Genomic DNA, 22,820 nt, shown 5'->3' on the forward strand with positions numbered 1-22,820 from the left:
GTACACCCTACTTTCAGGCTGACGAAGGGCCCATGTTGATAATCTCTGGCCCTGAGGGGCAGGTGTGGGGCTCTCACCTGTGGCATAAATGACGAGCACACTTCACCAGGATAGCCATGCAGTGCACCGCCACGACGCCAATTGCCAACAGGCTCACAGGACCCAACTAGGGACCAGGGTTGCAGACAAAAGGGAGAGAAGCAGGCAGAATTAGGAGAGAGCCCAAAGGACCCTGGATGTGCTGATGATAAATGCTATTAAGGCGTGTCTAGGGACAGAACTCTGCCAGCGGGAGATAGACCGGGTCCAGGAAACTGGATCTGCTCATGTCCTCAGCCTCAGCCCAGACAGTTAATCTTGTGGAGAACAAGGCCCTAAGATAAGCTCCTTCTGCGATGTCTCGGATCTTCAGGGTAGAAGTTCCTGGCAGGCTCTGGGATGTAGCAGGAGGAGACGTTATCCTGAGGGCGATCAGCAAGGTCAGCACTTCGATGGTCTATGTCTCTGGGCAAGCAGGTGAGACAAAGGGAGGGCAGGGCTGCCAGCTAATGTCACTGGCGCTGGCTCAGAGCTTAGGAAATGCCTGGCACACACAGAACCCCAATGCACAGCTTTCAAAGAGTGAATGTCTGAAACCCTTACCAAGAGGCCTGCATTTTTCACTGCCAGGGGCAGCCCCAGGAGTCCGGTGCCAATGTTGCCTTTTAGCATGTGGATCAAGGTCTGGAACCATCTGAGGTGGGAAGGCAAGTGGGGAGTGTCAACAGCAATGCGGGCCAATGCTTAGCCACATGGCACCAAGGCAGAGAGCCTGCGCGCACTGTCTTATCTGATTTCCCAAATAACCTTGTGATGTTTCATTTCATAGATGAGGGACCGACTTGTTCAAGGAGCACGCCTCCCAGTGTCAGCACTTCCAGAGTTCTCCTCTCTCAGGGGCTAGTTCAGAGGGCCAGTGGAGGCTCTCTCTAAGCATTCTGTCCTTTCCTGATGCGTTCAGGGCTAGATTTGACCACTGAGTGAATCACCCTGATGGTCCACCCAAAATGCCATAGACAATGATGAGATGTAACTTCGAAGGGTAGACCTCAGTGTGGGGGGTAAAAAAAAAAGGGGGGGGGCGGTAATTAAAAAATAAAGTCCAAGCTGGGTATGGTGATGACAACACTTAATCCCCGCACCTAAGAGGCAGAGGCAGTTGGACCTCCCTGTGTTTGAGGCCAGCCTGGTCCACACAGCCAGTTCCAGGTCAGCCAGGACTATATAGCGGGCCTCTATCTAAAAACCAACCAACCAAACAAACAAACAAACAAACAAACAAAAACCACTAAATAAATAAAGTTCAGCCCCTCTAACAGTCTATCACGAGGGACTCAACATTCCCACTGGGCCAGGCATAGTGGCACACACCTTTACTCCCAGCAGTTGGGAAGCTGAGGCAGGAGGGCAGAGACCTGGGACCAGCAGGTAAAGGGGAGGGGCTATTCACCACAGGTGAGGGAAGGCCACAGACCCTGCTGAGAAACAGGAGTACATGAGGAATGATTTGCCTTAGTGGCACATGGGCTGGGCTATCTATTGGCAAGGGTGGGTCAGGAGTGTCCCCTTCTGTAGGAAAGGCAGATGCATCCCAGACTATACAGGAGTGTGCTGGCCTGGGCCTTTCTTTGCCTTTTGTTCCCACGACAGAGTAGGAAACAGCTCAAGCGAGGTTGCCTTCAATCACTCAGGGCTTGGCCTGGGAGCAAAAATCCTTCTGTACAAATAGCCGTCAAGATCCCTCAAAACTGGCACTTGGACACAAATCTGTGTTTGGCAGAGAACAAAAGCCAACAACCCTTTGCTGCCTACAGAGGCAAATCCCTCAGCTCTACCAGGAAGGAAATCTGATGTACCTGCCATTCTGGTATCTGCAGGATGGAACATCAAGAAAAGGCCTTTGACTCCCAGTAGAGATATGCTCCCCTGGGCTGCTTGGAAGCCACGCAGTCTAGCGGCATTATTGGTAGCCAGTGGCCAGGAGATAATGGGCCTGTTAAATCTCTATCTTGGCAAACAAATGTTTAACCTACTTAAGTGCAAAGGTAAACCTGTACCACACACTCCGACTTCTCTGAAACCTCCCCAAAATACCTTGACTCTACTGTCACTCTGTACGGCCAGTCCCTTCCACTCCAGGGACTGTCATCTCATCGGTGCTGTGAGGTAATGGGACCAGAGCTAGGTGATCCCAAAGCCCCGTCAGTTCAAGAACATCAGCCTTCTAGGCCACAGGCCAAAATCGCCCACAGTGATGTCCCCTCCACACCAGGTGGGCATCACAGTACCATCTCCAGGACTGTGACAGCCTAGCCACAGGGTGGGTTAGCTTCTTAAGACAGAGGGGAGACGCTTACCAGGCCCTCTAGTTTTCACTGGGTGCTGTCAGGAGCTCTTAGACTGGGGGGAGAGGGCCCCAGGCCCTGTTTATTCTCTGATGAATTAAGGATCCCTGATATCTTTACTTATGTAGGTTCTATCTGCGGATAAATTACATTACTCAAACCGAAATTTAAAAATTCATAATTTAAGATAACAGTACATTTAACGAGTACTAATGATTTAATGAAAACTAAATACGAAGTGGTACTGTATGACTTTAAAAAAAAATGATCCACTTAAGTTTTTAAATTTATGTATGTGGGTGGTTGGTCTGCATGTGCGTCTGTGAACCACACGAGTCTTCACAGGACAGAAGAGAGTGTCAGATCCCCTAGAACTGGAGTTATGGACAGTTGAGCCTTCATGTGGGTGCTGAGTATCAAAGCTGGGTCCTCTGGAAGAGCAGAAACCATCTAGATCTCCAGCCACTCATATTTTAAATCTTTATTTACATGTCTCTATGTGTGTGTGTCTGTGCGTGTGTATCTGTATGTATCTCTGTGTATGTATATCTGTGTGCCTGTGTGAGTATATGTGTGTGTGTCTGTGTGTGTATATCAGTGTGTGTGTTCATGTGTGCATATGTGCATATGAGTGAGGGAGTCTTCAAAGGTCAGAAAAGGGTATGCGATCCCCTACAGCTGGAGTTACAGGTATTTGTGAACCGCCCGCGGTGGGTGCTGGGACCAGGACTCAGGTCCTCTGCAAGGGCAGCAAATGCTCTTAACCACCGGCTGGCACTCCAGCACCATCCCCACGTGGCTGTTTAAAATAGCTCCTAAACGCCTCATCTAACAGAAGACAGCTGCTGTCTGCTTCAGTGTTCGATCTATATGTGTGGTGCTGCTTGGGGGAAAGTCTGTGAGAACACGTGCTCTCCCTAGTCACGTGGCTGGAAAAAGAAGGAACACTTTAACCGCCTCTTCAGCCATGCCAGTTCCATAACGGTTATCGGCAATGTGGAATCTGACCCTCCCGCAATCTGTTCTCTTAATCCGCTGCTGTTGCTGCTGCTGCTGCTGCGGCCTGCAGGGACCCTTCCCTCACATACAATTTCCTAACATGTGGAGGTTCCTGGCTCCTGAGGCACGCATGCCCTAACCTATATCGTTACATAAGCTCAACGCCACGCCTGCAAGGGCTCCCCTTGACCTCACAGGAAAGCATCTGCGGGTGCACAGCGCTGGGTGCAAGGGTGGCTGGGGTGCTCTGCTTGTTTCTTTCTCCAAGTTTGCCTGGAAGCTCACATTTCTTGGGGGCCACAAAAACACTGTTGTTGGCTTTTCTTGAGCTAATGGGCTTGTTTCGCTTCCAAAGGTCACGCTAAATGCTTGGATCTGAAAAACCTAGTTAACTGGTTGTTTTTCTAGTTTGTTTTACATTTTATTTACTTTTATTTTTCTAGTTTATTTCCCATTTCTTCATACGGGGGGTGGGGGAAACCCAGTTAGTTCAGTTGACAACTGCTGACACTCACACTCTAGTGTACGGTATTTTTTTATATAGACTACTCAGACTAGTCCCATGCTAGAGGTTGCCATTTAATAAGAATGAATGATCCCATTATCTCATCAAGGACTTTTTAGGTTATTGGAGAAAGGGTCTCAAGTATCCCAGGCTGGCCTTGAACTCCCTATGTAGAGTCCAGGATGACCTTGAAACTTCTGACCCTCCTGCCTTCACCTCCCACGTGCCACCTCACTGCGTTTATCTGCGTTTATTTATGTCTTGCTGGGAACGAGACTCAGGACAACAGTGCACGCTAGGAAAGCACTCTGCCAAGCGGGCTACACGCCCAGGCCTTGTCAGGGCCACTCAAATGAAACTGGCCTTTTCCTTCTACTCAAACATGTCTAGGAGAATGTAGGGGTGTGTGTGTGTGTGTATGTGTGTGTGTGTGTGTGTGTTGTGAGAGGAGTGTTCAGAGGAGGAAGCTGCCGACACACACTACCCGTGCATCCCTGGACACAAGAGAACACAGTAAAAGGCAAATGACATCTTGGCACTCTTAAGACAAGCAATGGTGGTCTGGGAACTCCCAAACCTCTGCAGTCCATATTTGGCAAATGGCTCTTTCAAGTTGGTGAAAGCCAGTGGGTAGCTGATGTCTCAGCCTGCTGACCTCTGGAAGCACCCCTGGGGTGGGATTGAGAGCTGTTCCTAAGTGCCCAACAGGGCAACAAGGAGGAAAATGTACCCTGCAGTGAACTGCCCTACTGTGTGCAAACGGCCCTACGGTGTTAACAGAGGCTGCCGTCAGTGCTCTCCATAGCTCCATGGCACCAAATGTGAGGGGCGAATCACTAACACTCCATCACAGAAATGTCCAAAGTTCCTATTTGCACACACTGTTTGGGGTCTTTTAACTGAGCCTTTAACTTCTGGAAAGAGTCGGGTGTGGATAAGCAGTTCTTCCAAGGCCCTTTGCTCCTGAGCGAAGTGGGTAACAGGGAAGGGCAAAGGCTTCAAATCACTCCCACTCCCACTACCTGACAGACTGACCAGGGTCACCAGTTAGCCTTGGTCCTCCCGGCATGTTTCCTGAATAAACGCCTGGGTGGATCCTGTCCCCAGACTGGTGTGACCAATACTCTAAGACCCAAAAGAATACTTCCCTCTGTATCATGGGAAATGTCCTATCACAAGCTGTCTTGATTTCCAAGAAAGCAGGGGAAGTGATGAAATCGACCCTGAGGACAGCCCAGGCATGCATCCTTGACCCTGCACGGCTGACCTGGAACAGCCAGCCAGCCAGCTGGTCTTGACTTTCAGAGAGGTCTCTATACAGGTGAAATTTTAGACCGTGCACAGAAAAGCACTGTGCAAACAAATTGATCATTGGAAGAAGTATTTCACAAGCCCGAAAGGGACCTCACTCTCCCTAGGGACATTGATGGGGCATATGAGGCCAGAGGGAAGACAGAAAGGGTGTCCTGGCTTCAACCAGCTGTACCATAAGCAATCTTTTCCACCAACTGAATTTGCAAATAAATGGAGAATCTATAACAGTATGTTGTGTGGGGCATAAGCTAAAAGCCAGAATCTTTGTGCGAGTGTTGGCAAGGATGCAGTCATGTGCACAGACCATTGTCCATGCCAGCCTCAGTTCACAAGGAAACGTGTCCCTCCCAGGAGAGAGTGCAGACAGAGGGCGCAGCCCCACACCTTCCACAGTCCCCTTGAGCCACCACGGAGAGTTGGAGGCATGCAGCATTACACTGAGACATAAAGCCACCTTCAGTAAGTCACACCCAGCCTGCAAGGGAACACAGAAAAGGTGACAGCTGAGATTTGGGGGGATAAATGACAGGGCTGCCGAGGTCAGGGTTCTGGGACCTTGAAAAAGGCCAGGCGCATGCTGGGAAACTCAGAAGAACAGAACCCTTCCCTCTGAAGTTTCCAGTTCAAGGAGTGAACCTCATACAGACAGCCCAGCTTCCTAGTGGGCTTCTGTACTGGTCTTTACATCGGGGGAAATTGAGAACCAAAGAGGGCCAAACTCAGCCCAGGGGAGACTGGGGTTTCAGCTTCCAGGTAAAAGACTGCAGCTCTCTTATGGAAAGCCAAGTGGATCTCTCTTCTACTAACTCTGGAGGGTTCTTAAATCCAGCCACCATTCAGCTAGGAGTCCCAGGAGGCTCTGCCAAGAAGCTGCTAATGGAGCCAGGAGGCATCTGACGCCTGGTTCTAGCCTGAGAGATTATCCCTTGGGAAACTTTTAAGTCCAAGCTTTTCCTGGCCACCAGCTTTCTGGACCTAACCATGAATAAGCAATGACTAGGGAGGGGCAGAGTTCCTGGCTGGTCCTGCCTGTAGGTAGCCTGCTTTCTTCTTTCTGGCAGGGTAAAAACGGGAAAATGGAGGCACAAATTGTTCCAAGGGAGTGCTGGGGACAGGGAAGCCACCTCATGGCAGGAGGTCATCGGTACTCACGTTGTGCTATTGTTCTCCCCCAAGCGCTGGTAGGAGCCGGAGGAGAAGCCACCCAGGCCTTCAGATGGGCTCTCCTCGGGGCTCCCATCGGTGGAACTGTAGTCATGATAGTCTTCATCCCGAAGTCTCTGGGTGGACATGGTAGCTGGGGGGACAGAGGCAGTGCTAAGATCTCCAGTAGCTGGGGCCTTCAGCTCCAGTTGTGGGGTGGGCTCAGAAACGGAGGCAGACATTGTCACAGCTGCTCCCAGTGAAGGATGCACTATGGAGTGAGTCTGACTAGAGGGCCCAGTACCAACCAAGGAGTATGCAAGGGGCACAAAGTCCACAGGGCAGGCTGGGCCTGCCTGGCCTCTGCCTCCCCACCTTCCCACACAGTACGCTGCTCATAAATTTCTGAATTCATCCCAGGGCACCTGGGCAACGCACATGTGAAAGGTAACGCCGGGCAGGGCACAGTAGCGCAAGCTTGGACTTTCAGGAAGACTTCCCCGGTCTTCTGGTTAAATTCACCCCACCTTCCTCTGAGCTTATCTCTTGGACCTCAAACAGTAGTTAAACCTCACACCTTTCCCAAGAATGACCTCTCAGGAGACATGAACCTGGATGTTTCTTGAGGTGTCCTGTTCGTCCTCTGCCTTTGGCAGAGAGTGTGGTTACAGTCATGAAATCCCCTCTGGGTCACCCAACTCTGCTCCAACTCTACAGGGTCCCAGACTATAAACAGCCCCGTCTTTCCCACCATGAGCTCAGTCCATCTCCTGGTCTCTGGAAGCCGACCTACAATCCCCTGGAAAGAGAGTCTTCAATGGAGGTCTAGATCAGGTTGGCCTGCAGACATGTCCATGGGGGAACTGTCTTAAGCCAACTGATGTGGGAAGACGCCATCCGCTATGGGCAACACCATCCCCTAGAAAAGTCAAGCTGAGCACAGACAAGCAAGTGAGCATGTCTGTATTCGTTTCTTTCTGCTCCTGACCGTGGATACAGTTAACTGCTTCAAGTTTCCGCCATCTTGACTTCTCTGCAATGCATGGACTAAACCCTGAAATTGTGAAGTAAGATAAACCCTTTTCTCCTCTAAGCTTGGTTGCATCAGGGCCCTTCATCACAGCAAATGGGCTAGGGCAGAGTGATCAGGAAGGCTCACATCTTCACCCTCACCCTGGGATTTTTTTTTTGGCCACGAACCTGAGTGCTGGAATATGGTGGCTGAGCACACCTCAGAGGAAGAGGAGCGGGAGCAGGAGAGACGACGAGCTACCCCATCTTTGTCTCAGTGGCTCCTCTCCACAATGCTCTACTGGGGCTCAGCAAATTGATATCCCAAAGAACAGTACAAAGTACAAGGTACAGCTCTGACAGGCCCAGCACTTTGAACTAAAGGAGACTCGGAGGCTGCAGAAACTGCCCCAACAGCAGAGTCTGCTGACCCTCTCCTGTCGAGTGCCTCCCTCCCAACCTTCGCCTCTGAAGTCTTAGGCACCAGAATTCTTCCCTAATCTGCAAAGCACCCACAAAACCTAAAATGGCCGTTCTTCCCTTCTGACTCCTTAGCCCTGACATGGAAGGAAGAAAAGTTCCAGAGGCAGGAAGGATCTGAGCGGCTGGACAGGTGGGAGTAAGTAGCTCAGTCAGCCTCCATCACCACACACACTCTGCGACCAGCCTTTCCACACAGCTGCCCACACTGAAACAAATGAGCTCACAGCAGCACTATTCCCCCTGGGTCCTTCCATATTGTCCCCTGAAGACTCCCATGTCACATAAAATGTGGACTAAATAAAGACACCCTCATTAATCTGCCTTGTGATGGGAGTGTTGATGGTGACCTTATGAGGGGGAGGATGGATGGTGTCACACCTTTCCAGCCCTATGCCTTCTCTTAAATTTTTATAGATTTGTTCATGTTTAAAAGATGGTAAAAGAACTAACCCTCCCTGCTGTGCACTGCTGAGGGATGGTGAGGCTGGGTAAGAGAAGAGGGCAGGGCTTCTCTCGGCTAGGTGAAAGTTGTGCAGGCCCCCAGAATCTTAGCCCATTGCTAAGGAGCCATCCCAGGTCACCTCAAGCCCCTCATTGCATAGACGAAGGATCTCCCCACAAAGATGGAGGGACTTGTCCTGTGAAACAGTAAGTAGCAAGGCAGCCTGGCAGCCTGTTGGTCTAGAAATGTCTACTGACCACAGTGTCAGGTGCTGTGGGAACTAAATGGAAGAGAGTCAACTTCCTATCCTTCAAGAATTTTCGGTCAAATAAAACCCGCCCCTTCTCCCTCAGCATGCAGACACCAGCCTGCCTCTGAGATGCTACCTCATGTTTGAGAAGCCAGCTTTCCAACTGCCACCCCAACACCGGCTGCCAGAGGATGTCTCTCTGCCCAGGGCTCCCTTCTGGGGATGACTGAAAACCAGCCTTGCCCCCCAGCACAAGAGTGCTCCAGGGAGAGTCACAGCATCTTCCACCAACTTTGAGTCAGGAAAAGGGCTGTGAAGCCTCACAAGGGAAATGCATAGTGGAAATTCAGTATAAGGCCTGTCTTAGTCCATTTTCTGTTGCTGTAACAAACTATCTGAGGCTAGGGAATTTATTAAGAAATGAACTCACAGGGGCTGGAGAGATGGCTCAGAGGTTAAGAGCACTGGCTGCTCTTCCAGAGGACCTAGGTTCAATTCCCAGAACCCACATGGCAGCTCACAACTCCGGGGAATCTAATCTCCTCACACAGACATGTAGTCAAAACACTAATGTGCATGAAATAAAAATAAATAAGATTTTAAGAATGAGCTCACAGTTCTGAGGGTTCAAGTATCTGCTAGGCTTCCCTCAAGGGTCTCACATTGCCTTAGGCATGGCAGAAAAACAGAAAACCAGTGGGCAAGTGAAGGCACAAGAGTGAGGAGAGGTCACAAGATGGGATAGGACCAACGGAGAGAAGCCATGCTCACTTCCTAGCAGCCACTAACCCACTCACTCACTGGGCAATTACATTAATGCCTCCATGAGAGTAGCAGCCCATGGGACTCTTAAAGACCCCGTTATTTCTCAACATCATCACCTTGGGGACCAAGCCTCAACATGACTTTTGGTGTAGATGAAGCATATTCAATCCACACAGGGCCTGCAAGCCCGGGGTGGGGGTGGGGGGCGCTTCCCTGCTCCACTGCCACAGCCTCCCACTGAGAGTCTGAGGGTCCCACTGACTTGTGTGATGTAGAGATTCAAGCACATCTGGGAAAATTATCTCACAAGTGGACCAGGAAAAAAAACAAAACTGCCAAGTGCATGGATGTAGAAAGCTGAAAACCTCCGCCACTGAAGCGAAAGCTACTAAGTTGATGTGCAAGCCAAGGGGCCTGGGTGTGAGGTTAGCCTCTGTCACCAATTTGCTTGGTAAAATGCTGAACAATTTTCTTTCCTATGCCCTTAGATTGCAAATGTATAAAGCAAAGTGGGAAGTGCAGACTGGGGCACCTCTGTAGTTTTAATCAAAGGATGTAATAACTTATGTGAACATCAGCTCATTTCTAGTCTCTTCCAACACACTGAGCGCATCTACAGAGGACCTTGTATGTGGACTGTGAATGTCACTGAAGGGCAGATGAAGGAGGAGTCCCCAACCCCTTCTCACTCACCACAAAACCCCTATGGCCAGGGCATGGTGGCACACACCTATAATCCCAGCAGTCAGGACACTGAGGAAATGGCAATACAAGTTCAAGCCCTGGGCAATATAGTAAGACCCTATCTCAAAAATCTAATTAAGCCAGATGTGGTGATGCAAGCCTAGGAGCCCAGCACTTTCAAAGCAAAGGCAGGTGGATCTCAGCGAGCTCAAGGCTACAAAGAGCTCATGGGAAAAAAAAAAAAGTTAAATAAAATGTAAAAATAAAATGCATTAAGATTTTAAAGAAACTGCCATGGACGGACTCTCAGTTTATCCCTGACACTGTACAGAGTCATATGGAAAAGCCGCAGCAGGCTGAAGCTAAAGCAGCTGCTCGAAAATAAACTGAAATCTCTAGATCTAAGGTCTAATGGGTGACTACTGATACAGGAGCTGTGGCTTAGCAACTGTGTGCATATTGATAATGGATGGGGGATGCCATTTATAGTCGCTGGTTAATGATAAACTTAAAATACATCAATAACATAGAAACACATGCTAAAGAGCTGATGGTGATTGCGGGCTGCACCAGGGAGGGGGAGAAGCAGGCAGAGAGTAGCATGTGGCTCAGGCATGCCTTGCAGTGTGTTCCAGGCAATGCCCTGAAAGGATGGTGAAATTATAACACACTGTAAACCTTGGGCTCAGGGCCAGGACCACAAAAGGGCTGGAAATCTGATAAATAAGGAGATAAGGAGAACATCCAACCTTGTGACTAGTGCTCTAATATCTGTTTTGTTTCGGCTTATTTTTGTTTTCGTATTTATGATGGGAATCAAACCTATGCAATTATAGGCTAGGACGTGCTCTCCCACTGGGCTATATCACCAGCTCCTCTCTTACGCACATTTTTGTTGTTGCTGAGACAGAGTTTTGTCCTTGAACTCACTCTTGAGATCTTCTGGCCTTGGCTCCCCAAGTAGCTGGGATTACAGGCCTACACTCCCAAGCCGGGCCACAGAAACTGTCTTTAAGGGCTGCCACATAGATTAGACTTGTTCTTTGGGACCTCAAAGATCCGTCGGAGCTGAGACTGACAGATGGAAAGAAGAAGGGAGGAAAGAAGAAGGGAGGGGTTTGCTTGTTACAGGAAGAGCCTACTATTATGTTTGCACAGCAGTCTGAACAAATAAGACCATTCTGGGAGAAGCCATGTTCCCCGGGGCTGGGGATGAGGCTCAGCTGACTTGCCTATAGTACACAAGACCTTGGTCCCATCTCAAGTACCTCATAAGCCAGGTGTGGGAGAACAGGCCTGCAATTCAGCACTCAGGAGATGGGGACAAGAAGGATCACAAGTTCAAGGTCATCCAAGGCTGGTCTGGGCTACAGGAGATCCTGTTTCAGAGACAGTGAAAAGGAAGGAAAGGGGAGGAGAGAGAGATTCCATCTCTGGCAAGGCTAGGCAGCGGTCCATTCTCAGTCGGTACTTTGAGGAACGTGGACACAGCTACCCCATTCTACACGGGGCTTCCTCTACCTCTTCCTCCTCCCCTGCTATGCCACCCTCCCCGTGGGCTCCCTTGAGGAAGCCTGGCATCTACACTAACTAGTGCAACTGCCAACTCCTGCCCCCTCAGGAGATTTAATGGGACCTGTTAACGAGAAATAAGGGTTGTGTAATATGAGAGAGTTGAAGCAAGCTTGTCTTTCAGGTTCTTGAGCATAGCAATGGTTTATAGATTATGTGTGGTCCATCAACACAAGGCAAAATCTCTTCCCACAGTGCCCACAGAGAGAGACTGAGGCAGGATTTTCAGGATGGGCTGCAAAGTGAGACAAAACAGACAACAGTAATCAAAACTGACCCCTGTACACACTAGAATAAAAATGACACAATACCTCATGAATCTGTAATTTGTATTGTCAATGTGTCACAGAAATACTACTTATATATTAAAATAAAATAATTACTTTTTGTCCTTTTGTCTAAGATCAGGTGTAGAAATTGCAAAGAAACAAAGAATTTTTTTTTGCTCCATTTTAACGCTGTTACATTAATTTGGGGGGGGGGGGGGAAATACTAGAATGTGCACTCTTATCTTTGGCTCAACTCAGCCACAGCTAGGAATCCTTATTTAATTTTTTTTTCTTTCTTTTGGACTTGGGCTCTCTAGAACCCCGACTGGCCTCAAACTCTCCACCGTCCTGTGTCAGCCGTTCAAGTGCTGGCTTACCCGTATGCACCCAACACTCAGCAGGTTTGGTTTTACTGGTCTTCCTAAGTGACCCAGACCACAGTAATTTACATGAAGTGCTTTAAAATGTATACTCTTACTAGGATGCCTACACGTAAGGCCTCACCGCCCACCACAGGTGGGCACTGGTAATTATGATTTTAAATAGTTTTTAAGATTTATTACACTTATATGTATGTGTGTGCATTTTTGTGTCAGAAAAGGGCAACAGAGCCTCTGGAGCTGGAGTTAAGGCCAGCTGTGTCCCTCCCATGTGGGTTCTGGGAACCAAGCTCAGACCTCTGGGTAGAGGAGCAAATGCACTTAACCTCTGAGCCATCCATCTCTCCAGCCCACCATGCGGATTGCCCGTTATTCTGAGGTCATGAGTTGGACCTTGAAACCCAGAGCAAGCAGCAAATTCTTCTTTGTGGTGCTAGAATTCTTAAGACATGAACAGAGGCCATAGGCTGGGTTGCCCAATTCGGTCCACAAAGAGGGAAGTGAAAACATCTTATAACTACAAGAACAGTTAGAAACAGCACCAGGCAGCAGTCCCCCGAAGCCACCGGAATGTATTCTGCAATCCAGCCTCGTGCGTGCCTGAAGGTGTCCCATGCCGGGGCGGCCACAGGACAGCTGCTGTCAGCAGTGCTCGGTGACTAAGGAGCAGGCAAGCATGCTCAGTTTTCACACACACTAAGCGCTAGGGCCGGGTGTGACTTCAGAAGAACTTACTGCAGCTTCTCGTCCAGAGTCAAACCAAGGCACGGACAGAGATGGCCTCACCAGCCCCCAGACATAGAAAGATCACCTGAGATTCCAAGCCAGCAAACCAGAGTGCCAGACCAATGCCCTTCTACCACCAGATGGTAGACTGCCTAGCCCCAAACTAGCCCCAGAGCTGGCTGGGGGCGGGGGGGGGGGAGGCATTTCTGCACGGCTGAATTCAGGAAGGCAACCTCAGCTAAGTCATTCTCTGTTTTGTCTGGACTCCTTCATCTGAGAGATGTCTCCAGTACACCAAGTCATACTACTGTTAGAAGATAAGATAAAGGTCAGGTGTGTTGCCTGGCACACAGCGGAGCCTCGATGATGGTAGTGATTGTTACCATGGAGACACCCTGGACCAGAGAAAGATTCCCTACAGTAACATTGCAGAGCTTTTCCCACTTAACAGTCTACAGGATTGTCCAGATTCTTGTCAACTTGACACTTCAAGCCAGGGTCACTGCATTTATTAGTCAGGGTTATCTAGAGGAACAGAACTGATGGAAAAAAAAGGTATACATATATGTATATATATTTCAAGAATTTCAATATACACATTCAAGAATTTTAAGAATTTCAACATATACACAAAGAATCCAGTAGCTGATCAGTCCACAAGGACAGGTGTTTTGGCTGGTCTTCACCATATGCCAGAATCCTGAAGATGGGCTCTAATGCCACCAAGTATGAGGGCAAGCAGGCAAAAAGTCAGAACCTCTGTTTTCCATGTCCTTTATAGAGGCTGCTACCAGAAAGCGTGGCCCAGATTAAAGGTGGATCCAGACCTCAAGAGATCTGGATTTAAAGCAAGGCTTCCCACTTCAAATAATTTAATAATAATAATAATTAATAATAATAATAAAAAGATCCCTCCCAGGTGTACCCAGCTACTTGGGTTTTGGTTAATTCCAAGTGTAGTCAAGTTGACAACCAAGAATAGCCACCATGGTCACCTGGAAGAAGGAAACTTCACTTGAGAAAATGCCTACATCAGACTGCCCTACAGGAGAGTCTATGGGCCATTTTCACTGATTAATGATTGATGCAGGAGGGCCCAGCTCACTCTAGGTGGTGTCACCCATGAGCAAGTGGGCCTGGTTGGTGTACAAAAGAAGGCCAAGCAATCCATGGGGAGCAAGCCAGTAAGCAGTGTTTATCTGTGGCTTCTGCTTCGGTTCCTGCCTTGATTTCCTGCCCTGAATCACTTCATGATGGCTGTAAGCTCTAAGATACAATAATCCCTTTCCTCCCCAAGTTGCTTTTGGTCATGGCATTTGCCACAACAACAGAAAGCCAGCTAGGACGAGGACAGAGATGGGTCCCTAACTTGGAAATGTTGAGCCAAGTGCCAAAGCCCTGCAATGCCCTACACAGACAGCCTGCTGAATTCAGGGAGAAAAGCACAGAGGAGCCCCACCCTTCCCTCCCCCTGCCCCCTGGCTTAGGTGTCCAAGCTCCCAAGAGCAATTTGTTGGGAGTAACCCCAGATTTGGCATCTTGTGGTTTCCATGCTGCGAACCTTACATGCCAATCTGTGAAGCAGAGGTGCGCATTTTACATCTGGCCAAAGGAGAGAGGCATGAGACGCCCAAGGCCCTGGGTTTGGGTCAACAGACTAAATGTGGCTCTCCTCCACAGGAAAAAGAAAAGTCACATTAAAAACGAGGAAATCATGAAATTTGCAGGCAAATGGTGGGACCTAGAAACGATCATCCTGAGTGAGGTATCCCAAAAGCAGAAAGACACATATGGTATATACTCACGTACATAGACCTATAAGATAGGATAAGCATACTGAAATCTATACACCTAAAGAAGATAAACAAGAAAGAGGATCCAGGGTACGATGATCAATCCTTACTTAGAAAGGCAAACAGAATGGACATTGGATGTAGGAGCAAACAAGTAACAAGACAGGAGCCTACCACAGAGGGCCTCTGAAAGGCTCTGCCTAGCAGTGTATCAAAGCAGATATTAAGACTCATAACTAAACTTTCGGCAGAGTGCAGGGAATCAAAATGGGGGGGGAGTTATTATGACCTGGAGAGGACAGGAGTTCCACAAGGACCAAATATATCTAGGCACAGGGGTCTTTTATGAGACTGTTTCTCCAACCAAGGACCATGTATGGATGTGACCTAGAGCCCCTGCTCAGATGTAGCCCTTGGTAGCTCAGTATCCAAGTGGGTACCCTAATAAGAGGAACAGGGACTGTTTCTGACATGAACTCAATGGCGGGCTCTTTGACCTCCTCCTCCTCACCACCACCACCACCACCACCACCACCACCCCAAAGGGAGGAGCAGCCTTGCTAGGCCACAGAGGAGGACTTTGCAGCCAGTCCTGAAGACACCTGATAAACCAGTATCAGATGAAAGGGGAGGAGGTTCTCTCCTATCAGTGGGCTTGCAAAGGAACAGGGAGGAGATGAGGGTGGGAGGGTGGGATTGGGAGGGAAAGAGGGAGCGGGATACAGCAGGGATACAAAGTTAACAAACTGTAACTAATATTAAAAAATAAAAATTAAAAAAAGAAAAGTCACTACAGGGACATAATTCTAAAAAGGGTTGGCAGCAGCTGTGGGGCCAGTGAAAACAGAAAGAAAGCCATTCACCAGCCCAGCAAAAGGTCTAGCTTCAAGTCAGGCGGAAGAAGCGACCAGAAACCTCGAAGTTTAAGAGCTGAGACCCTCAAAAGGTGAGAGTAGGGGCAGAAAGGAAGACAATGGAAGACAACGGGGTGCTGATAATACAGCTGTCTGTAAAATCCTCACAAGGACATGAGCTCACTTCCCAGAATGCAGGTGAAAAAAGCCAGCACAATGATGCCCTCATAATCCTGGTGCTGGAGAGGTAGAGACAGGTGACTCCACGGGGCTCTCAGCCAGCCCAACCTAACCAATCAGCAAGCTCAGAGCCAAGGAGACTCTGTCTCAGCAAAAGTAGACAGTGCCTAGGAAACACACACACACACACACACACACACACACACACACATACAAAGAGAGAGAGGAGGAGGAGAGAGAGGGAAGGAGAAGGAGAAAGGGAGGGGTGAGGAGGATAAGGAAGGAAAACATTACTGTATTTAGGTCAGCTCTCTCTACCCAGCACAGCAATTTCACCTGCAACATTCCCCAAGGTGATCAGTTAAAAGCACAGTGACAACTTCCTCTGGGGATATGGAGGTCCACGAGGTATCCAACACAAAAGAGAACTCATTCCTTGAAAGTTTTCACGCTCAAAACCACTTCACTTACTGTAACTGATCTTAAGTGTAGTCTCCAAAATAACAAAATAAACAAATCCCTCTCTCCTTTATAGGCTCTGGGCTAGACAAAGACAGCTAAAACATGGATGAGGCTGAATCTACAGCCACAGGCTTTAAAGAGAAAACAGAGACGTAAAAACAAAGAGGCTGTAGCAAGCACATACGTCACCAGGGCAGACACAGCCTCAAGTCAATGCCAAGCGCTGAGAGCCGCGCCTCTTACTTGCAACCTCAAGAACATCTGTAAAGAAACGTGGCCCATGGATGAAAATTAAGGGCCGAGATGCAGTGCTTGTTCAGGATGTCCAAGGCCCCGGGTTCCATCCAAACACAACACAACAAACAATAAACCCTACATGTTAAAGGTACCTGTTTGCTGTAAATTAAGATGCAAACAAGAGCCAAAAGAGATCTCGGTCACGAGAAAGACGATTAAAATTATTTTAAGTTGCCAGTGTCTAGCTTAGCCATAATTTGGGGTGGGGTGGGGAGGAGGGGCAGTCAAGACATTTAGGAATGGGTACAGGTAAGATTCTTTTTTTAGAACAAGATCTGGTCTTGTTGTAGGCTAATGCCTACAGTATGCTACACGGAGAAGCAAATCTCTCCGAATAAAGGCAACACAAAAACAAAAACAAAACAAACAAACAAAAAACCCCAATGAGAGTATCAAAACAAAAGGGTCCCAGGAGACTCAATCAAACCTATTACCATACACTGAAAAATGTAAACCCAAGTGGGAATTCGGAGTCACCTAAGGCGTCAAAGCAAGAGGCAAAAGCTTAAACACACTCTGTAGATTCCCCAATGTCAGTTCCTTTCAGGACACTATGTTGCTATCCTGTTTCAGCAAGACCCCCCACCCCACCCCAATCCATCCACATAAGCAGTCGCTACCTAAATCTGCCAAATTACAGAAAACGAAGCAAATGATCTTCAAGTTCCCGTCAGAGCCCCTCCTGGCCCCTCCTGGCCCCTCCAAGTCTATTTCAGCTCCTATTTCATATTTCCATGTGACTTCCACAAAACTGCACGACGATGAGAAACGAAGCCTACAGAGTGATGAGTTTGCAAAAAGAAAAAAAAAAAAAAAAAAAAAAAAAAAAACACCAGCGAACGGAACCACACCCAGAGCCCAACCCGGGAGTGGAGAACCCAGACAGAGCAAAGCTAACAAGGACGCGACCCACGCGGAAGGGACAAGTGGCTTCTCGCAGGGCGAGTTTCCCCGCAGAAGGCGACGTGGCAGAAAGCAAACCGCTGCAGGAGTTGATAACCCTGCTGCGAGGGTATCTCGGGAGCCCCCACACAACAGCCCTGGGCCTCAGTTTCCCCTACTATCGGAGGAGGGAGGTCGCAGTCTGGTAGCCTGTGACCCCAGGCAAGGGTATGGCTCGTCCAGACGCATCGAGAAACGGAGGATTGGCCCTATCCGGGCATCGGTGAGCCCTTCTCCATCTGGGAACCGTGCCTGCACATCTGTCAAAGGGGCTCAGAAGACCTCACCCCACGAGGGACCTGTCCCTGAACAGCAGCATCTGCTTGGCGGGAGGTCGCGCGCTACAGCCGGAGGGGACCGGATTGCAGCTCAGGGCGCGCACTACTCACCGGTCAGCCCTGCCCGGTGAGGGATCCGGCTCCTGCTCAGCCCACCCCGCGCAGCCTCAGCTCCGACCCCTACCCATAGTGTTTTAGTCGCCTGGACAGACGCTTCCGGGCCCCGTCACGTGACACTGGTTCCCCAGCCCAGGTCACGTGTTGCCCCGTTCCACGCTCCTCCTCCTGGACGCTTGTTCCGCAGCGTCATCTGGCGGCTTCCAGCCGCCGCTGCAGAAAGGACCACACTTCTGGGACGACCACAGCTAAGGTGACCTAGACTTCCCCAGAGAAGTCGGCATGCAAAATATCCCTAATTTTTACTCTTGCTGGGTTTTATTTTTGCAGCAGATGTCAATGAGCTTGTACTGGTTTATAATCACAAATACACATCTTTTGAAAAAAATCATGCAGCCAGGCCTGACGGGAGAAGATTGCAATCCCAGCGCTGGATAGAATGAAAGTTCAAGGCCTGTTTGGGCCACAGAGTGAGTTCACGGTAACTTAAAGACATCTTGCTTCAATGTAAAAATTTTAAAGAGGGCTCCTTGGAAAATTGTTTACTGGATATAATGAGGACCCGAGTTAAGATTCCCAGCACATAAAAAAGCCAGGCATGGCAACGTGTGCCAGTAACACCAGAGCTTGGGGCTAGAGGCAGAAGGGTCCCCTGGGTGTCTTCAGCAGACTGACTGATCTTGCTAAAACAGCGGGCCCCAGGCTCAATGAGGAACCCTGTCTGAAAAAAATAAGATGGTGGGAGCCACTCAGGAGAGAAACGGTATCGTCATCTGACTTCCCAGTGCTCCACTACACACACACACACACACACACACACACTCCACATACCACCACATATACACACATACATATACTCCATACACCACACACACATACTCCACACAGAACACACACATAGATGTACACACATGCATATTCTCCATGCTGCACACACACACACACACACACACACACATGCTCAGTAAATAATGTGAAAAAAAAATTTTTTAAGAAAGTAAAAGGAAAAGCAGTAGCATGTGTTCCAGGAGAGTCCCTTTCCACACTTCCTGGGCCAAGATCCTCATCCGTGAATGAAATCCAGCAAGACATGGGGAGATTGGCTTCCCCTCCTGCTGAAAGCCCTGCAACAGAAGACCGGCTTGATGTGCTGGGTAATAGCCTAACACTTCCTGCAGTGTGGTGAAGAGTGACCCTGAGGTCCATCTTCATCACTTCCACTGGGTGGCCCTCTGAGCAGTCTTTGGGTCACCCATCTAGAAAGTTCGGTTGGAGGCCCCGCTCAATTCTTCCCCTTCCCTGGTTGTCTGCAAGTCACCTAAGATCTGGCACCTAAAGGGGTCATGCCACAGAGAGATCTCAGATAACTCCTTCTGTGCCTAACAGTAGGGGGTCATTTCCCTTCTCCCCTGAGCTCCATCCTCAGGGGTGATGGACTCTGCTCAGCATCCGCTCTCCTCTGCAGAAACAACATTCTCTGTTCCATCTTCAGTACACTCAGCTTCCATCCCCTCTGCTGAAGCTCTTGGATCATACAGTGTGCCTGGGCCCATGCAAAGTTTCCTTGTCCCCTAACTGATTTAGTCGCCACTGTGGACCTTCAAGATACAGGGTGGACACTAGCGATGGCCCCTCCAGCAGCCCCCTTTTCCAGAGAAGGCCTCCGGGCCCTGGTTCAGTGAACACTGTGCGGAGATGAAGAAAGCCTGGCCCCCTTTTGTCAGTGTCCCAGGAACGATGCCACCGTTCACACTCATGGATCTTTGCTAAAGAGGAAGCATTCAGCACTGTTAGAATTTGAAGTATTTTGGAACACGATCAAGGACTCATTAAGTGGTAGGAATGGAGTAGACTCTCATTTTGGAACAGCGGTTAGAAAAGATAAAACTGTTATGAAGAAGATCCAGGACAAGGACACCAGGAGCTAGAGACATAAGAGGCGCTGTGCCACAAAGCAGATGAGCAGCAATACTGATGAAATTAAAACAGCTGTGGAAGAAAGAATGACACCCAAGGGAGCAAACGTCAGGAAAGAAATGATGCCAGATTGGTAGCTCTGGAAAGTGTCTGTCCCTAATTACAGGCTCAGACATCCTGCAGGTCCTCACCTTGCTTTCTGAGGGAGGGTTCCTCATGGGCCTGGAATTCATCAAGTAAGCCAGACTGGATGTCCAGTGGGCCCCAGGAATCTGCCTGTCCCCACCTCCCTAGCACTGAGATTATAAGCCTGTGCCAATGTCCAGCTTTTTTACGGAGGTGCTAGGAATTAAACTTGAGTCCTCACGATTGCACAATCAGCACTTTCCCAACTGAGCCGTCTCCCTAGCCCAACTTTTGACTCTTTTCTTATGGTTTTTGATGACATGAAAGGAGACAATAACAATTTTTAAAAATACTACAAATAGGTTTTTTTGTGACAAAAGTATTTAAAGATACATCGTGACAAGGTACTAAAGATACTGTGTGTGTGTGTAGCATCACGCCATATGATACAACACAGGTGAGTGCCACAAGAAGCACCTGGGTTCCATCCCCAATACAGAAAAGAAAAGCTATTGAAGTTATAGACACAGCAATCAGGATGCCAGAAAAAAGAGTCCTGAACCATTTGAAATTCCATTCGTTCTGGGGCTAAAGGGGACACGCTCACACGTTCAGCATGAAGGAGAAATGGGCAATCTGTAGGAACATAGCAGGCCTGGGGGTAGGGAGAGAGCATGATGCCAAGATGCCAATGGGTGCATCAGTTTACACAACCTGTGGATGATGTCAAAGACAGGAGTGTCGGAGCACAGGGACCCAGGTGAGGCATACCCCTGTCCATGGTACCTAACTGAGGTTGGCGCACCCAGGCAGATCCTAAGGCAGCTGGAGCTCCCGAGACAGTTACGGCTAGCCAACATTAGCTCTGTTGTTTTGCACCAAGAGCTTTCAAAATGGTATCATCTTCTCCCTGACACAGGCAGGTCAGGAAAGCATGGGGCAAGAGGGGCATTCTAAGCATATTTTGTTCAAACGGAGACACTTGAGAATGAAAGAGGTTGTATGGCCATCAGGATTATGATGGAATTGTAATCAAGGATGGGGATAAAACACAGCCATGTAAACTGTGGGTTGTGATCCTAGATGATGTCATGTAACTAATGTGGAGGTGGTGAAAACTTAGTACTGATCAGAGGTTTCTGAAGGTGTAGTGGCAAAAAAAAAAATACTTCAAAGTCAAATTTATACAGAATCTGGGGTGTTTCTTCACGCTCCCACCATAGTTGCATTGAATGAACACACATACTGGGTGCACGGCCGTGGCACACAACACCAACAAACGTAGCCTGAAACACCTCGGCTATGTTTCAGACTTCCGCATTACATGTTATAAACTGCAATGTTTTCTCTCATACTGTGCATTCAAGTTTCTATCTTATAGAAGCACAAAGCTGAGTTATGAAAAACAAAGACTTAATATTTTCCTAAGCTCATTCCGCAGCATGTGTCAAATCAATCCATCTTTAGGTGAATTTTATTAGGAGGCTCCTTTTTTTTTTAAATTACGGTTTGGGGACTGCAGAAATACCTCAGAAATTAAAAGCCCTTGCTGCTCTGGGAAGGGACCCAGGCTCAGATTCCGGTACCTTTGTAGCAGCTCAGACCCACCAGTGATTCCAGCTCCCGGGGATCCTCTGTGGCTCCTGCATACACTAGTGGTATGCATACAGGCAAGCAGGCACACACATGCACACATGTAATTTTAACTTTTTAACTTTTCAAATTGCTGCTAACTTAAGGGTCAATTTTTGAAAAAAAAAAAAATCTTGAGATAGCACAAATGTCCAACAGTTTCTGAAATGACCCTACACAGACTTCTGCCATTTCATACTGCGTATTAAAAAAAAAAAATCTCAGAATTTATAATCAGAAGACTGACATTTGTTGTTGTTGAGACAGTCTCTCTGTTTAGCCCTGGCTGTCCTGGAATTTGCTTTGTAGACCAGGCTGGCCTCGAACTCACAGAGATCTGACTACTCAGCCTCCTGGGTGCTGGGATTAAAGGAGTTTGTCACTATGCCCAGAGACAGAACAATTTTTAATGTGTGTATTTATGATTAGTTACCAGTAAACGTTTGATGCTTATGGTCTATTTTAGATACCTGTATACCCAAGCTCACAAAAAACAAACAAAAAGAAACAAACAACAAAAGAACTTTCTCAGGCAGAAAGGGATCAGCATTGGGAAGAAGTTTACCGTACTCTAATACAGAGTAATGATAGCCTCCAAAGATGGCTCCTAACCTCAGAGCCTGTGAGAAGACTGCCTTGGATGGCAAAGAGGCTTTGAGGATGTGACTTAATTAAAGAACCTGAAGTGAAATTACCCAGGAAAACCTGGGTATATTATGAGCTCAGGGGTTACTATAGGAGGGAGGGAAAGTGTGGGGAGGATAGAAGCAGGGGTCATGAGTCTGGTCTACAGAAGCCTCTAAAAGCCGAAGAACAAGGAAATGGGTTCATCTTTAAAACTTCAGAAGGACCCAACTCCTGGGGACACTTTGGCTTTGGGACTCCCAACCTTCAAGCACAATGACCAAATAAACTTGTGCTTTAAAAATCTGTGTGCAGTTATTATAGAAGGAATAAGAAACTCAAATGGGTGCTATTTATAATCTATAACAAATTTGGGGGCTGGAGAAGATGCCTCTGCCTTTAAGAGTGTGTACCATTCTTGCGGAGGGCCCAAGATCAGTTCCCAGCACCCATGTTAGGTGGCTCACAATCATCTATACCTCCAGGGGACCCAACTTGCTCCTCTGCCGTCCAAGGGTACCTGTACTTCCTGTGCACATACATACATGCATGTAAATAACAAACTCTATCTTTAAAGCAAGGTTGCGCTGGAGGAACATGGTCCAAGAATGTAATAGGTGTCTCTGATCTCCGCTGCTTCAGCCACACCAAAGCTGGAAATGTGTACAGTC

The 22,820-nt window shown here is 48.3% G+C and overlaps 1 protein-coding gene across 2 annotated transcripts in view; it reads right to left on the reverse strand.

Moving 5' to 3' along the window:
- Slc36a1 (solute carrier family 36 member 1) overlaps positions 1-17,980 on the reverse strand; it is a 34,608-nt gene extending 16,628 nt beyond the window's left edge. For both annotated transcript variants that reach the window (XM_021634580.2, XM_021634581.2), the window contains exons 1-4: positions 17,845-17,980; positions 6,355-6,499; positions 643-733; positions 78-166 (exon numbers count right to left, since the gene is read on the reverse strand). In XM_021634580.2, coding sequence (XP_021490255.1) covers positions 78-166; positions 643-733; positions 6,355-6,494 — 320 coding nt within the window. In that variant the 5' untranslated portion in view covers positions 6,495-6,499; positions 17,845-17,980. The remainder of the gene's footprint in view (positions 1-77; positions 167-642; positions 734-6,354; positions 6,500-17,844) is intronic.
- Between the last annotated feature and the right edge of the window lie 4,840 nt (positions 17,981-22,820).

Source organism: Meriones unguiculatus, chromosome 11 (genome assembly GCF_030254825.1).
Source record: "Meriones unguiculatus strain TT.TT164.6M chromosome 11, Bangor_MerUng_6.1, whole genome shotgun sequence".
Lineage (NCBI taxonomy): Eukaryota > Metazoa > Chordata > Mammalia > Rodentia > Muridae > Meriones > Meriones unguiculatus.